The sequence below is a fragment of the Squalius cephalus genome, assembly GCF_949319135.1.
Source record: "Squalius cephalus genome assembly, chromosome: 11".
Classification (NCBI taxonomy): Eukaryota; Metazoa; Chordata; class Actinopteri; order Cypriniformes; family Leuciscidae; genus Squalius; species Squalius cephalus.
In genome coordinates this window covers 14,936,596-14,953,428 of record NC_137132.1, presented here as the reverse complement: position 1 = coordinate 14,953,428, position 16,833 = coordinate 14,936,596, and the positions used below count along the sequence as shown (strand labels likewise).

General features: G+C 37.5%; 2 protein-coding genes across 4 annotated transcripts in view; one reads left to right on the top strand and one right to left on the bottom strand.

Annotated features, from left to right (window-relative positions):
• The window catches only part of ulk2 (unc-51 like autophagy activating kinase 2), a 34,302-nt gene extending 27,574 nt beyond the window's left edge, over positions 1 to 6,728 (bottom strand). For all 3 annotated transcript variants that reach the window (XM_079884973.1, XM_079884974.1, XM_079884975.1), the window contains exons 1-2: positions 5,700 to 6,728; positions 519 to 611 (exon numbers count right to left, since the gene is read on the bottom strand). In XM_079884973.1, coding sequence (XP_079741099.1) covers positions 519 to 611; positions 5,700 to 5,789 — 183 coding nt within the window. In that variant the 5' untranslated portion in view covers positions 5,790 to 6,728. The remainder of the gene's footprint in view (positions 1 to 518; positions 612 to 5,699) is intronic.
• Positions 6,729 to 9,453: 2,725 nt separating this feature from the next.
• Positions 9,454 to 16,819, top strand: aldh3a2a (aldehyde dehydrogenase 3 family, member A2a). Its single transcript, XM_079887101.1, has 11 exons — positions 9,454 to 9,528; positions 10,600 to 10,788; positions 10,866 to 11,097; positions 11,286 to 11,368; positions 11,460 to 11,668; positions 14,263 to 14,380; positions 14,897 to 15,038; positions 15,118 to 15,284; positions 15,354 to 15,453; positions 15,540 to 15,778; positions 16,145 to 16,819. The coding sequence occupies exons 2-11, from the start codon at positions 10,627 to 10,629 to the stop codon at positions 16,157 to 16,159; spliced, it is 1,467 nt and encodes a 488-aa protein (XP_079743227.1). The 5' UTR covers positions 9,454 to 9,528; positions 10,600 to 10,626; the 3' UTR covers positions 16,160 to 16,819.
• Positions 16,820 to 16,833: the final 14 nt, after the last annotated feature.

Here is a 16,833-nt window from a genome sequence, read left to right as displayed (position 1 = left end):
AAAAATAATAATTGCACAAAATAATATACACTGGCATTCAAATTTCGAGTTTGGTAAGATTTTTTAAATGTTTTTGAAATAGGTCTCTTATGCTCACCAAGGCTGCATTTATGTGCTTAAAAATACAGTAAACACAAAAATACAGTTTCCAATTTAAAAAATTTTTTTTTTTTAATTTTTAATATATTTTAAATTGTCATTTATTCTGTGATGTCAAAGCTGAATTTTCAGCATCATTACTTCAGTCTTCAGTGTCACACAATCCTTTAGAAATCATTCTAATATCAATGTTGTAAACAGTTGTGCTGCATAACATTTTAAGTAAACCGTGATACATTTTTTTCAGGATTCGTGATGAATAGAAAGTTCAAAAGAACAGGATTTATTAGAAACATAAATCTTTTGTAACATTCTAAATGTCTTTACTGTCACTTTTGATCAATTTAATGTGTCCTTGCTGAATTAAAGTATTAATTTCTCTCAAAACACACACACACACACAAAACACAACAACTCACCTTTAAAATTTTAATTTCTTTTCCAAGCAGAATCTGGGATTTGGAGAGATTCTTTTTGTTAATACTCTTGATTGCGACCTCCCAATCAGTCTTCTGCAAATATTACACAGAGAGAGCATGTGTGAGCACGGAGAGGGGTTACATGTGCCAAATTACATTTATATGAATCTTACAAAACATTTACTTTTTAATTTTTGAGTGTTAGAGTTCAGGGGCCGTATTCACAAAGAATTTTAAGGCTAAAAGTAGCTCCTAACTGGCGAATTTAGGAGCAACTCCTAAAAATAATGGGTGTGTCACTCGTAACTTTAGGACTCCTAATTTTTTTGACTAAGAGTAATTCACGAAGCATTTTAGCCCTAAAAGTAGCACCTAAGTCTGGGACAGCTTAAAAGAAGTCGAGAGGACTCCTAACTCACTAAGACCTATTCACAAACCGCTTTTTGTGGCATTTCACGTTGCGATGTTTTGAAATGCGTATGCGGCGGCTACAGGAGCTTCCAATCGCGAGGGAACAATTCTGCATTGTAGGCATAACTAGGGATGCAATAACGCCACCAACAACAACCAAAACTACTCATTGCATGTAAACTAATTGTAACGTTTCATTGTGAATCAAAATGTTCTTCTCTTTGCAAACGTAGGCAGAGGCATATAGTGACAGATTAATTCAATAATGTTGCAAAGATATTGCATCAATCCATATGTTTCATTAGGCTACTAGGCTATTTGTTTTGCCTTACTCTTTATTCATTTAGGCTATTTATTCAGTTATTCATCTTCTTCCGTCCTTCGCACTACTTGTGTAGCGCACGCATTCTCAGACCTGTCACATGTCACTCATCATCGTAGGGGAGGGGTTTGGAATCATTCCCGCGTTACAGTCATCAGCCAATCAAGGTGGTCACTTCAGTCAAGCTCGTGCATGAGTAATGACGTCATCCATAGCAACAAAGACTCACTCTTAGTTTAGGATTTGTCATTTTTCTTTACTAAGAGTAGGTCTGAAAGGCGTTGTGAATAACTTTTAAGAGAAAACTCCTAGCTAAAATCTTTTAGTGCGATTTAGGAGTACTCCTAGTGGTAAGATAAAATGCTTTGTGAATACGGCCCCTGAATGTTTAACTGTTTATTCCTGTAAGTGGGCGTCTTTTGTTGAGGACACAAACATTTGCTTCAAAAGGCCATTCATTTCAGCATGCTGCATCTATTTCTCAACCACATAAAGCTGATAGTATAATTGGGATTTTAGCCTTTGGGAGAGGCACTTGTGCAAGGTGGGAGTCCATAGGGCCGCACACCAGCTTAAAGAAACTGTGTCCCCAACGCAGAGTGGAAATCCATGAATAGAACGATGCTTTTCATGTAAATGTAGGTTAATAAGAGATGTTCCTGTGGCACACTGTGCCATAGCAAAGTGCTGGCAGCACGCAAGAGCGGTTGCGTTCATCCGGCCTCACTGAAAACCGACTCAGCCAAGCGTGGTAAAGGCATCCCCGAGAAAACCCTGTTGGCTTTTATATTGACCCCATTTACTAGATGAGCATTCAAAAGGAATGAAGAGACTTCAATGCTCAAGCTTTACTGAAAAAACAACAGAAATCTCCTATATATACAGCTATTTTATGTCTATGTCAGTCTGCATGTTTGACATCATCTTCAAGCAAGAATGCATCAATCAGTGATCATAAGCATGTGTGATGATGAACACCTTAATATGTTTGTAGGATGAAAATAAAACGGTCTCACTGGTTGAATCGAGTCAGCTGCTTTGGATGAGGCAGGTGATCATAAATATGTATTGAATTACACCTGCTATATATAGGCTAGCTGATGTAGTACTACATGATGTGCATACACTGAGCATTTCCACACACACAAAAATATATACAGAGATAGCTCTTATAATGATGCACAATAAATCAATATCAGCATTTGATCTGATAAGACCAGGGTTCAACTAGTAAGGGTTAATGCCCGACGAGGTGTCCATTGTCAGGTATTAATGGACGACGGCGAGGCGTGAACCGTCCGACACGCAGCGGAGTCCATTAATACCTGACAATGGACACCTCGAAGGGCATTAACCCACTTATACCATGGTCACTTGCCAAATAACACATTTTTAAAACATTAGTTTATATTTTAATTAGTTTTACAATCGAAATCTCAAGTTTTTACAAACAATACCTTGGTTTCCCTGGTTACGCCTGACGGTTTATTTACTAGGTGTCCTCTATCACTTTTAATGGACACCCTGCAGCCAATCAGAATCGAGTATTCACCCAGATCATGGTATATAACTGAACAGTTAGCCTAACCATTTTTTCAACTGTACATTTAAGGTTTTGATTCCTGGTTTTCATTCTAGAGAGATTGAAACGCTTTTAAAGTGGCAGGAAATGGAAATTCATCAATTTTCTAAATGCATGCTATTGATTGTGAATTCATCCGTGCATATGTTACAGTTAAAACAAATCTAATAAATATTTAATCAAAATGTCATAATTAGATCTTCTAGTGAAACAACAGACTTCTCTCTGGTGATGTATGCCAGACTTGTCCAATCATTTAGTCCCCTTAAACTCGCTCTTTTCTTACAATCAAGCTTGCATTCAGATTTGCCTTTCATCCAATCAACAACCGGTGGATTGAACCAAGTCCCCACTCTACATATTTTCTTTTTCAATAATCCGTTGCACTCGGATGTATATCACAATACATCGAAAATATCTGTCGCTACTTCTGTTACATCGCAACAAAAAATGGAAAAGTATAGGTGCCAACTGCCATCATCATATCGCTTATTGATCATAATAACATAAAAATAATGATCAGCTCAACTAAAAAATACAGATATTCCCTTATATCCGGTAAGGCTGGGCGATAAATCGATTTTATCGATTAACTCGAATATGTAGTTTACGTCGATTTGTTTGAATAAAAATCGGTTTTCTTTTTAACATCCGCCGACGCTCCCCTCTGGGCTCCCGTAGTTCCGAACGGGATCAGCGTTTGCCATAAAGATACATAAACATCATGCCAAATGAACAAGACTGCGGCAGCACAAGCACACCCGCCAAAAACATTTACAAACTGAATCCGCAGGGCTGTCAACTCTCACGAATTCACCGTGAGACTCACGCAATTGTCACTTTTTATACACTCTCAGTCAGGCCACACATCCATTTTCTCATGCAGAGAAAAATCACAAAGCAAAGAGGACACTGACACCGACAGACAAGACAGAGAAGTTACTATTGATACGAAATCAATTCTTAGCTCTCAGATTTTGTCAATTTAATTACGAAATTCAAACAATAAATACCGTTTGGCCCTTGTAAATGTGACGTGACAGATCGCAGACAGATCATCTGTTACCCTTTAGTTAATGGTAAATAAACACGAATGATCAATAGATCATTAGAAAGATACAGTTCAACTTAGCGAAATGTAATAAAAACGATCGATCAGTGTTTTTCAACCGCGAAAAGAGGTCCATAAAACAGCTGGAGAACAATAGGTCACGTAACGAATGAAAATGAAATCTGATGTAATATTATAATGCGTATTTGGCTTGCTGTCCGGGGGGAGGGCTCCGAGCTCGGAATTCGGCCCGACCCCAGAGTACTCCCCCTATGAATGTATAGATCATACTGTAGGTATCTATGAGCAGACCCATCTGAATGTGAGGTGATGGGGTGGTGGCGGGATGCTGAGAAATTTGTCATGAGACAGGAGGTAAGGGAAGGCTTTATTTATACTGGCTTCTTCTTGTACTGATTGGATGATTACCTGAACATGCTCCTCCCGAACTTTGTTACATAAAACTTAATTTAGTTACCAAATGTTTTGACAATCACAATACACTTATTGTAATACGTTTCTTTTTTCTTTTTTTACATCCCCCCCAATCCCAATCCACCCATGTATGTTATGTTACATTTTCACTGTTTACAAAGGCAGGGCCTGCCATCTTGTCTTTTTTGCTTGTTTTTTCTGATTGCACTTTAACCCCAAGGGGGAAATCCAGATCAAATCCCAGAAGGGAAAATCAAAACAAAATAAAGTTAAAACTTGTTTTGAACAATTTCTGTGTCATCTGCAGATTGATTTTAAGAAGGGGGGGAAAAAAAAATCTATTTAAATCGTGAATCGGGGGGTTAGGCCATATCGGCCCAGCCCTAATAACCGGATATATCTTAATTGTTTCTCCTATAGACGCCAATGAGATTACATGGAGAGAAACTGGAGATGTTGCCTGCTTCTCAGATGTTTCACCTGAGAAAATAGCCCGGTAATCTCACAACTGTCCTTAATAAAGTCTCAAATCTCAAACCTCAAATCAAAGTTTCCAATCAAAAACCCAACAGTGGTATATTCCATACAAGTAACTATTTATAAAACACTAGTATCTATCCCAATTGTTTCTATTAAAATTTATTTCAGATTTATAAGGTTACACTTTATTTTAAGGTGTCATTGTTACAGTGTAATTATATTTAAGTACTAAGTAATATTAACAGCAGGCTTCTTAATAGGGGTAGGGTTTGGGTGAGGGTTAGTTGCATGTAATTTTGTCTAATTTACTGTTACTATGGTAAGTACATGTAACATATGTAACAAGGACACTGTAAAGTGTTACCGAATCTAATGAATAGCTACTAAAATGAAAATGCTAGTTGATACTGGACTAGTCATTTAAAAAAACACTAGCCTACATAAAAAATAGATAGGCTAGTTAGGTTTAGGCAATAATGTTAAAACGGCTTGCCATTTTCTCATAACAGCAGTCAGTGCGTTATTTTTATTTAGGCAATGTAAAAAAAAAATAATAAAGCAGAAATCATAACTGTCTTTCCGCCCAAAGTAGACCGGTCAATCGTATTGACGTCAGAGACGGCTTATTCGCGGAGGCTGTTTTATGAATGAATGACTCCAGCAGTATGTGACCTATTCTAGCACACCTTACATAAAACAACCCACGGTTTCTAATTAAGGATTGCTATGACTCGCACAAGACGTGAAAAGCACAATGCATATATATTTGTATATATTAGAAAACATTTATTCTATGCAAATTTGACACTTAAATAGGCTACCTCACTTTAAATGGGATGCATAACAAGCATGGCCCAGTTTTGCAGTCCGAGTGAACAATGATGCTTAGCGTTTATTTACCTTTTTATGTCTTCCCTTGAAGACGACCGCAAAGGCTCCGTGTCCGACGAGATCTTTTCGGCTGTATTCAAAGTCTCCCACCGTCTCCATTTTTTTGGCAAGTGTCCTGCTGTGATACACTACAGCTTGTGATGGAGAGGTTGTCAAGTTCTTCAAACTCTCGTTAATCCAGACGACAGTCCAAGAATCCTGTCATCCCCAAATTGTCAATGCGAAGGACGACTTAGTACATTTGAGAGTTGACTAACAACTGCCTGTCTTAAGTAAGAATCAAAACAAAGGAATAGCTAACGTTAAATGTGAAGTGTCATATATAGCCTATGCGCAGGATGTTTCGCTGTCACTCTCTGACCCAGTTAACAAGCCATTTCGCAAAATAGCTTGATGAAATGGCTATTAATCAAACTCAAACCTCTCGAGCTACATGATGTCAGTTCAGTTTAAAAGCAAAGAAAGGGGTTGCAAACCCCCTCTCCCTTTTATAGTGCCTCGTTAGCTCAATAACGGCGCGGTGGGTCATTGAGTTGCCCATCGCAAGCTGGCTAAAATGACAGCCAGAGATTTGCATTTACAATGTAGCAGATTTTTACAATTACAATTTAGCAGGAAAATCGCAATAAATAATATCTAGATGTGTTACGACATCGATTTTTACATTTTAGACTAGCAGTATCGCCTGAATAATAGCAGGTCAGTTCACAAAATAACTGTTCCGTTTAATGCCGTTCTTCTTCAACGATATTGTGCTCTTCTTCAGATCCATATGAAAGCTGTGTACACCATTTCTTCAGTTCACCCCTCTGTCCTGCTTTCGATTTCGCGGGACAATGGAGGAAAACATCAGCGCTTCACTTTTATGAAACGCAGGACAAGACGTTAAAAGCAAGATCCGTTAGGTGAGGGGAGTTTAAGCTTTATCTTCTGTTCGTTCGGAGAAGTTGACCGTGGTCACAGCTTGCTTTGCTGCATTACAATGACACAAGAGCTCTTACATGAGGAGGCTGTCATATTGTGTTCCTCCGCGCACGCGAGTGCGTCGTCCTCCGCCCCGAAGGATAGTCCCGTTAGCTAACGAAAACAAAGCCAGAGCTCTGCAAGAAATCAGAGCATGCAAATGAGAAGAATATTTTAAGGACGCTGTAAAAAGAAAAAAACGGAACAGTGTTTTTTTCCACCAGAATAAGAAAGAAAGAAAGAAAGAAAGAAAGAAAGAAAGAAAGAAAGAAAGAAAGAAAGAAAGAAATATTGATTAAGGGGAAATATAACTCATATGACCAAGAAGAATACGCACTTGAAATGTTTGTTGAATAAGACTGATAATTACAAAGTTTGTTGCTAGGCTCTAGTGCTAATTTATCTTTAATGGTACAAAATAAATATGACAGGCGCTTGGTGCTCCCCCTGGCGGCGGCGACCTGTATGAACACTATAAACCTAAAGATATTTACCTTGGACAATAAAGAACTCACTGGCATCCTCTGGCGGTAAAACTCTGCAAAAATATTTTTGTCTTGTTTTCTATTTTCAAATATTTATAAGTAAGGTAAGTCTTTTTACAGTGGCCGAGAGATCGAGCTCACCGCGCTGCAACTGATGACTGATCTTCATCAGCTTCACAACACACGTGTGCTCCCAATAGCCTAATCACAACACAACCAGATAAGTTTCACACAAAAAAAGTTCACAACATAACCAAATACAGAAACGCGCTGCAAAAGTTCACAACACAACCGAATATAAACGCTCTGCAGACCACAACGGAAATGTTTCCAGGCGACCCCAATAAGTGACGAAACCCCTCACAGCTCAAAAGTCTACTTTATTTTAATTTATTTCTTTTAACTTGTTGTTTTTGAGCAAAACATACAGAGATGACATGTTTATGACAAACAACTTTGTATACAATATACAAAATGCATTAACAATTATGTCATCAACAATATGTTCAATGTCATCAGAATACAAATGAGAAAAGAACAATGGAGCTGAAAACTAAAATAAATAAATAAAAAAGATGGAGAAAAAGAACATGAGGGAAAGATATTAATCTATAGGCCTACATCAGTTACATTGTACAATTTTTGTCATGTTATGTTTACATTTTCATAAAGAAAAGTTTCATAAGAAATGTTAGGTAATGCAGGGTCCAAAGTTTAAAAGTTTACACACTCACAAACAGATAACGCATATTTCAAAAGCTTTTTTGTAAAAAAAAAAAATTATTATTATTATTATTTGCAATATATTTATATATAGACAAATTAATTTTTGCAATGCAGCATCTCCAGATTTTTTGAGTGCAAGATATATGATATACTGTAAATCATACATTTTAATAAATAACATTAATTTTAACAGTGAACATGTCTCAACATGCCTTTCACATGTGAGGCATCAAACTAAAAGGGCTGAGGCTGTAACAGGCATGGATGAGCCCTTCTCCAGTGTCTCTCTATGGTCACTTTAGCGTTGGAGAACAGCATGATTGTGGTTGTCAGTTTCCAGAAGTTGTCATGAGATGATTAATGGGAATGCTGGCCTACCTCTACAGTAATAAGGTTCAAGCACCATTTATTCACTTATATGCAATAATCCACAGACATGATGTCCCTCATTACCAGCTTGCTTTGGCTAGACTTTCATTAATCCAACTCTGCCGCATTTTCTGCTCTTGTTTTTATGTAGCCTATATCATTTTCTAGAGTTTACACATAGGGATGAAACTTGAACTATAGCAGAGGCTGAATATCACAACAGCTGATATTTGCATCATATGTTAGATCAACATAGATTTTAGTATAATTGAATTTGAAAGCAGAAAGGTATTGCAATGAGAAATGATTAGCCCTCACAACAAACACTACACTGATAGAGGAAAATGCATGTACTTTGTGAGACAAAAATTATTACCATATATTAATATATCAAATAGGCTTATAAAACAATAATAAATAAATAACATATAATAAACAATAAACATGATATTACCCTTATACAAGCCTACAGATCTACTCGGACAATTATACATCCACCAGTTGGCGATAAATGTCTCCTTATAAGGGCAAGTCTAATTAATGTAATATTTTTATTATTATTATTATATTCCTAAATTATTAGGCCACAATAACAAACAGCAGACCTTATTAACTATTTTAAAATAATTATCCAAACATGTCATACTGTTTGGCACTTCGGGAATGGAACGGGAACGCCATATGATCCGCTATGACATGATGACGTCTATCATATATGATATATAAAAGCAGGTAAGATATGTCTAAATTTACGTTTTCTCTCCCTCTTTCATTTTACTCTTCGCAATATATATTTTAATTCAAAGTCAGTTTCTCAATGTCATTTCCAGGTGTAAATTATTTTCCACGTCGCATCTGAGCCAGATCGTACCAGTGGTCACGTGGTACCTGGTACTTTTATCAGCGCTGAATGACAGGCTAAGTAGGTGGACCAATCAAAAACGTTTATAATTAGTAGATATAAAGAAATCATTGCAATTGTTTTATAGAGATCGTCGGGCCGATGTCCAATAGCATCTCATGCACAGTTCCTTGGAATTCGTGTAATTAAACTCTTTAGAATATCTGGGGCCAGACACAAAACACGATGAGATAAGAATGTGACTCAATGGAGCACTTTCATGCGCCTCTGCAGGTAACGTAGAGAAGTATGTTTGTTGATAGTTTATAGTATTTACCAGGTATTTACCATAGACAGTATATACACGGTATTTACATGACTCCCATAGGTGCGCCTCCCAATGACCCCGACGCAAAATGATGATGTCATTTTATGTTGACGTCTCAGCGTTCAGGTAATGTCTGTTTCAGAGATGAGAATTTCTGGAAGTTTGGCATCGCACAATCTTGCTGATAATAATTATCGTACGGTTCAGTTCGAATGTTTCAGTCGTCAGATATTACGAATGTAAAATGCAAAGAGAAATGGCACTTTAAGTGGTTATTGTGTCAAACCTTTACAGAAGAATAAACGTATTTTCCAACTTTTAGGCTAGTAAAAAACGTATCAAATTGAATTGCTTTTTAACTCAAGTGTTTCCTAACTTTAAAAAAGATTTAGAATTTTCTCTTTGATGCACATAACTTTGTAAAGCAGCAGGTTAACATGTTTAATCATAATTTTCTTAATGTGCTGGTTGTGTAAAGCTGTACATCAGATGTTAACTGAACTAATTATTCAGGCTATTTGTTCTCATGTTTATTCTATTGCTGGAATTGAAGTCATGCCCATCAGTTGACAAAACCGAGGTAAAACTGATAAAAAAAATAACTAGCACTGCAAACAATTAACCACCTGCAGGAATTATGTAAGAGATCCTCCTCCTAGAAAATCCAACAAGAAAAGACGATTTGGCGACAACATTACAATGGAAATAAACTGAAAAATTTATGTAAGTGCTTCATTAAAAGTACAATGTACACATTTCTGCTTATAAACCTTCCGGCTTGTTTTACCCTAAATGCATTTGGCGGACAAAGGCTAAATTCTGTTCTCTGGTAATTACCTCAGAGTCAGACCAATGTGCTATTTATGTTTAAGTTGTTCAGTATTTTTTTAAATAATGATAACCTATAAAGTGAACTATAGTACTCGACTAAAGTAAAACTTTCCCAAACTTATAAACTATAGGCTAGCTATGATTCTATACAATCCTGGGCATCAACCATCAAAAGTAACAGGCGTGACATTGAAATCTTTCAGGTAAATTTCATAGGAATACCTAATGTAAACAAAGTCAAAAATGTGCAAACGTTTTAAAAGGGTTTTAAAGCTTTTTCCTTTTTTTTCAATATTCTGTCCTCAATTCTTTTAAGAATGCTTTTAACCTGTTCAACTTTGTTTTGTGAATTATTTCTGCTCATAGACTCACAGTCTAGACTGACTTTCTAGAATGTCTCGAGAACAGCTGGCCGTTCAGCAGGCCAGGAAGGCTTTCTTGACAGGAGGATCTAAACCCCTGGAGTACAGAATTAAACAACTTAAAAACCTACATCGATTCATTACAGAAAGAGCACCAGACATTACTAATGCCCTGAGAAAAGACCTATATAAGGTGAATCAAAATTGCAATCTCTGCTTGTTTTATTTGGATGAATCTTTGTATTGAATGTAATGGCTGTGTCTTTATAGAGTGAAAATGCAACACAGATGTTTGAGATCCTTGGCTTGGAGGGAGAAATCAATCTGGCTGTCAGCAATCTGGCTGAGTGGGCAGCTCCTCGTCCTGTGAATAAAAACCTTCTCACCATCTCAGATGATGTGTACATACAGCCAGAACCTCTTGGTGTCGTGCTCATCATTGGGGCATGGAACTATCCAATAGCAGTTACCCTGCAACCTCTTGTGGCTGCCATCGCTGCAGGTAAAGCTCATATTGTCATATTGAAAAGGGGAATAAGGGTAAAGTCATATTGAATGGGGAATAAGGTTTTTCTTCTATTGTCATTAGCTTATCATATGCTGTGTGGAGATCAGACCCAACCATTCACTAATATTCTCTTTATCTGTACACTGATCTGGAAACTGCCTCTGAAATGTTTGATTCTGTAGGTAATGCTGCAGTGGTGAAACCATCAGAAGTGAGCTCTCACACAGCCAAAGTTATGGAGCTCCTGCCTCTCTACCTGGACCCTGTAATGCTTCATTCAGTGACTCCTTAAAATATGATTTTTTATTTTTATTTTACTTCCTTAATTTATTTATTATCTCTATTAATGTGTTCAGGAGATGTATAAAGTGGTGACAGGAGGGGTTCCAGAGACCCAGGAGCTGCTGAAGCAGCGTTTCGACCACATCTTCTACACTGGGAACAGCACTGTGGGGAAACTGGTTATGGAAGCGGCAGCTCATCATCTCACACCAGTGACTCTAGAACTGGGTGGGAAAAGCCCTTGTTATATTGACAAGAACTGTGACATCAGAATTGCCTGCCGGTGAGTTATATAAACTATGATGGATTTTTTAATGAATAAAATAGTAAACTGCATATCATACTATTCATAATTCTAACATCTAAACCTTACTTCCCCTTTTAGGTCTAACATTCTAACACTTTGAACCAAATGTACTAAAACGCTCTGTTCTTTGCCTATTGTGTTATGGACAATTCTGAAGTGCTGACGATGACAAAATCGAACACATATTTGCATTGTCTCATGACACATTGAGTAATCAACTGAGCTCTTAACCCTTTACTTGTGTTTTTTCTTATGTTTCGAGATATTTTTGCTTGTGCCAGTGAGAGAGGGGAAAAAGGGAAGGGAAACTTGCTCAGTGGCGGTTCTACATTGAATTACACAATTACACATTTGAATGACCCCTTCGAGCACAGGGCAAAATCCTCGAGCAAAATTCTGCACAAACAGTTATATTTTATTATATATTTTAGAAATGCCCCTGAAATTTCAATTGAATTGCAGTTGAAATTGAAATCAAAAGACCGTAGGATTATGTTTTATACAGCTAAAACAGCCTGGGGTCAAATTGACCCCAAACATTATAGGAGGTTTACATAAACATGCCCTTACACGCTAAATGTCTGTCATTACACGCTATATTAATCTAACTTTCAGGGAGGAACCATTAGCTCCTTGGTTACTACCTCGAATTCTATGCATGGCACACTTTTAGGTATGACTTGTTAAATTATACTTTGTCATGAAATTGAGTTGTAGCAAATGCAGGGGGCGCCAATTTCCCATACAGTGAAATGATAGATAATAGAAAATCGCTTTGCGGCGCCGAGGATTAGTTTTATTTTATTTCTTAACTGCTAGTGCCCACCCCCCATGTGTCATGAAAAAAATGCCGCCCCGAACGGCTGCCTGGTTCGCCCATGCCAAAAACCACTACTGGGCTTGCTTTTACCATTTGAACCAATCATATTGATAGAAGGTGACATGTAGGGCTGGTCCGAATACCATTTTTTGAGCTTCGAAGCTTCGGTAGTAATGAACATCGAATATTCGAAGCTTCGGAGAGAGGGGGCTGAACACATTCGTCTCTCTAATAAAGGCAGGAATCTCTGTGTGTCTGTCTGTCCGTTTGCATTATTATTATTTCAAGAACCGTTCATCCAATCGACTTCACACGGGAGTGCAGTGTCGCCATTTTGTGCAATATAGATTGACACGCGAGACGTGACACATTCAGAATTTAAACTTTTAGTAAACTACAGAACAGCGCGAGCGGGAAGCGGCGCACCTCACGCGTGCAGGGCTTATATTCTCCGAAAACGGACACTGCACTAGTGATATAAAACGCACACACACAGGTCTGTTAAATTAAGCAATACTTTTAAGGTAGTCTAATATTTTTCTGACTAACAAATTACTGACACAGTAAAGGGTAGATTTAAATTAAAAAAACAACGAAATTTAAATAAAGAAAAACGAAATTTAAATAAAGAAAAAACGAAATTTAAATGAAGAAAAACTAAATTTAAATAAAGAAAAACGAAATTAAGTTAAATTAAAAACGAGATTAATTTAGATTGATAATAACGGGTAAAAAGGCTAATACATTTTGTTTCTATTATTCTATTTTCCACAATGTCAAAGCAACGCAGCTTAACCCAAAACACAAGCTCAGGCATGCACTTCGGTCCATACAAACTCCGCTGTTCTGCGCTCTAGCTAGAGAACACTCCCATTGCTGGAACACTAGGCGTCGGTTCTATTTCTACCATGCGCGTTTTCCGCGTGGCTCGAGCCGCGCCTGAGATGCATGTCTCACGCAGGCAGTGTGCAAACTCCAACCTGTTAACATGGGAGCCCAAATAATAAAAACGGACACGCCATGCAGCCAGTGAGTCGCCGGCCTTATTCAAGCGCGAATGGGAACCGTTTCGCGGGGGATCCCAGGTGTGCAAAAAAAAAAAAAAAAACGAATATTCGAATGTCAAATTTTCAAATCGAATACCAACCCACCGAACGATTATTCGAATATTCGAATATTCAGGTCCAGCCCTAGTGACATGTCTGTCTCTATCCTATAAAACCTGTTGTATTCTTGTTTGCTGGTGGGATTCTCTCTGAAATTTATCTGAGATCCTCCTGCCGTGCTTCTTCTTAGGGGAGATTCTCTGAGAATTGCTTGAGTACTCTCCCAGCCGTGATTAAAGCATTTAAAGGACATTTGCTGAAGTCTGTCTGGTTTTGCTGCACAGCAAGTTAGTTAGGGGAACAAGTTAGAGTACAGGATTAGACCACTCAGCTGACGTCGATATGTAGACGACGTGCTAGGGTATAGGGTTAGACTCGGCCGACGACGATGTGTAGACGTGCTGGAATATAAATATTATAGGAAACTAACGTTAATTGTTGACGAGACCCAGGTAGACTTAGGTCAGGTGCGTAGGAGAAAAATATACCACAAAACCTAAAGCTAAGTAATTATATAGTAGTTTACAAAAAGCTCAGGTGAGCTCGAGAATAATCAAGTTTGATCCCTACTTGGTGTATGTGATAACTAATTAAGAAATAATAATCAACAAATTTATTCAACAATGTTCTTCTTGCACCATTAGTCGCATTACTTGGGGAAAGTATATGAACTGTGGTCAGACCTGCATTGCACCGGATTACATCCTCTGTGAATCCAGTATCCAAGACAAAGTGATTAATGAGGTCCAAAAATGCATCCAGGTATGTATTTAGATGCTATTGCTCTTTTGACAATGTTATGTATGTTTACATGCACATTTTGTAAGTCCGAAGGAATCCAATCTGATATCAGATTCTCAGTTGTTTATATGAGCCCTAAATTTTGATAAACTCATATTCGTTTACATGTGCATTACATGATGTATTTCAAACAAAACTTCCTTGCATGCGCAATGCCCCGTCATAGCGTTCAGAACTGGAAAAAGCCGTCACGATAATGTCACCGGAGCTACCGTGAGCATAATTGGCATTTTTGCTTTGATGACATTTGAAAAGCTTTTTTAGCAATTTTTTTAGTAAATTCAGTCTTCAATCTCCACTGACCAATTCATAAAACGAAGGAGGAAATAAACATTTGCACGTTCATAAGATGTAAAAACGTATGTAAACATACGCATCACTGCACAGTTGAATCTGATTGAGAAAATGGTAACTGATTACTAACGGATTATTTGGTTGCATGTAAACGTAACTACTGTCTCATTTATTCACTTACAGGAGTTTTATACGAAAGACCCCAAGAGCTTTGCAGACTACGGACGGATTATTAATCAACGGCATTTTAAGAGGATAATGGCACTTCTTGAGGGTAGCACAGTGGCAATTGGAGGAGACAGTGATGAATCGGAATGTTATATCGGTATGCACCCATGTAGCAGAAGTAATGGAAATATGTTATGCTGTCATGACCATGCGTTTATTTTTCCTGTGTGCTTCAGCTCCTACTGTTTTGAGGGATGTGGCATCAGGATCCAAAGTGATGCAGGAAGAGATCTTTGGGCCAATTCTGCCCATCATCACTGTCAATGGCTTAATTGAAGCCATTCAGTTCATCAACGAACGAGAAAAGCCACTAGCACTCTACGTTTTCTCTTCCAGTAGTAAGGTAGGTAGAGTGATGCATTATTTCCACCTCCTGTAAAAGGGCAAACAAACAATTTATATTTTCTCACAGGTCATTAAACAGATGATATCAGAGACGTCTAGTGGAGCGCTCTTAGCAAATGACTGTCTGGTGCATTTTACCATAAGTGATTTGCCTTTTGGTGGGGTTGGTGAGTATCTTTATTCATTTTCATGGTTTTCTAAGTCAGCTGTAAAAATGTACACCGGCAATGGATTTATTGTGTAATTGTAACAGGGAATAGTGGAACTGGTCGTTACCATGGCAAATATGGTTTTGATCAGCTGAGTCACCTTCGCAGCTGTCTTATTAAGAAGCTGAACATGGAGGGAGTGAATCAGATGCGCTACCCACCCCATACAACGGAGAAGTTACGCTGGGCCCGTGTTTTTCTCTTAAAGCAAGTAAATCTGGCTCGGTGGCGTCAGATGGCGCAGGTTGCTATGCTTGTTGCGCTGGCGGCCTTTGTGGTGAAGGTGAGATATTCTCTCTCTATCTCTGTCTCTCTCTCTCTCTCTCTCTCTCTCTCTATATATATATATATATATATATAGTAATATTGTAAAATATTTTTTACAATTTAAAATAATGGTTTTAAGAATTTAAGTTAAAAAAAGAAAATTGCAGCATAAGAGTTACTTTTTGCCTCCCTAATAGCTAGTAGACTCAGAATATGAAATTCTGTTATTAGTTAATATGCCTTGAAATATCTGTTTTATTGTTCTTAAGCAGATTGTAAAATAGAGACATTTGCTCTTTAGTCATGAACGTCGTGCCTTGAATGGTCTTCTTATTGTAAAACATTTTATGTGAAATTATTTCATTTGTTTTGTGCTTTGCAGAGGTTCTTGAGATGATGAACGAAGGACATCCTAAAGATTGTCTTTTTGACCCAGGGCTGTTGATGAATACATTTTTCCATGCATATTAAAGATGTTAATATATCCATCACTCACAATTTAGACAGAAGAGCATATTATGATCTTGAATGTACACCCTTTCAGATGATTCATTTTTATTGGAGTTCTGTTTACAAGTAAGCAATCATAATGGTGTAAAATACTCTTGTCAGTGTGAAAATGCGTCTCTATTGCACGCATTGTGTTTATCGTGCAATTTACTCGAAAATTAGATTTTACGTGCATATGATACGCAGTTTTCGCGTGCATTTGATACGCACTTTATTGCGTGTTATACGCACGCACCCCACACATGACTAATCCTACCCATGCGTATCATATGCACGTAAAAACTAATTTTGGCGTATAAATTGCACGATAAACACAATGCGTGCTATAGAGACGCATTTAGTGTGATCGGGTTGCGCTTTGATTAATTGGTGATTAGCATTATGTAATAAAGGAAAAAGCATAAATCTGAGTTCTATGCCATGTGTAACCATCTGAATTATTTACATTTTTAATAATTAAAGTTACAATATATTTCCCCACGTTCTCCTATTAATAGTATAATTTTGTGCATCATATTGAATAAACACAATTTAATGCGTTACAACTACTTTTGTAGCCAT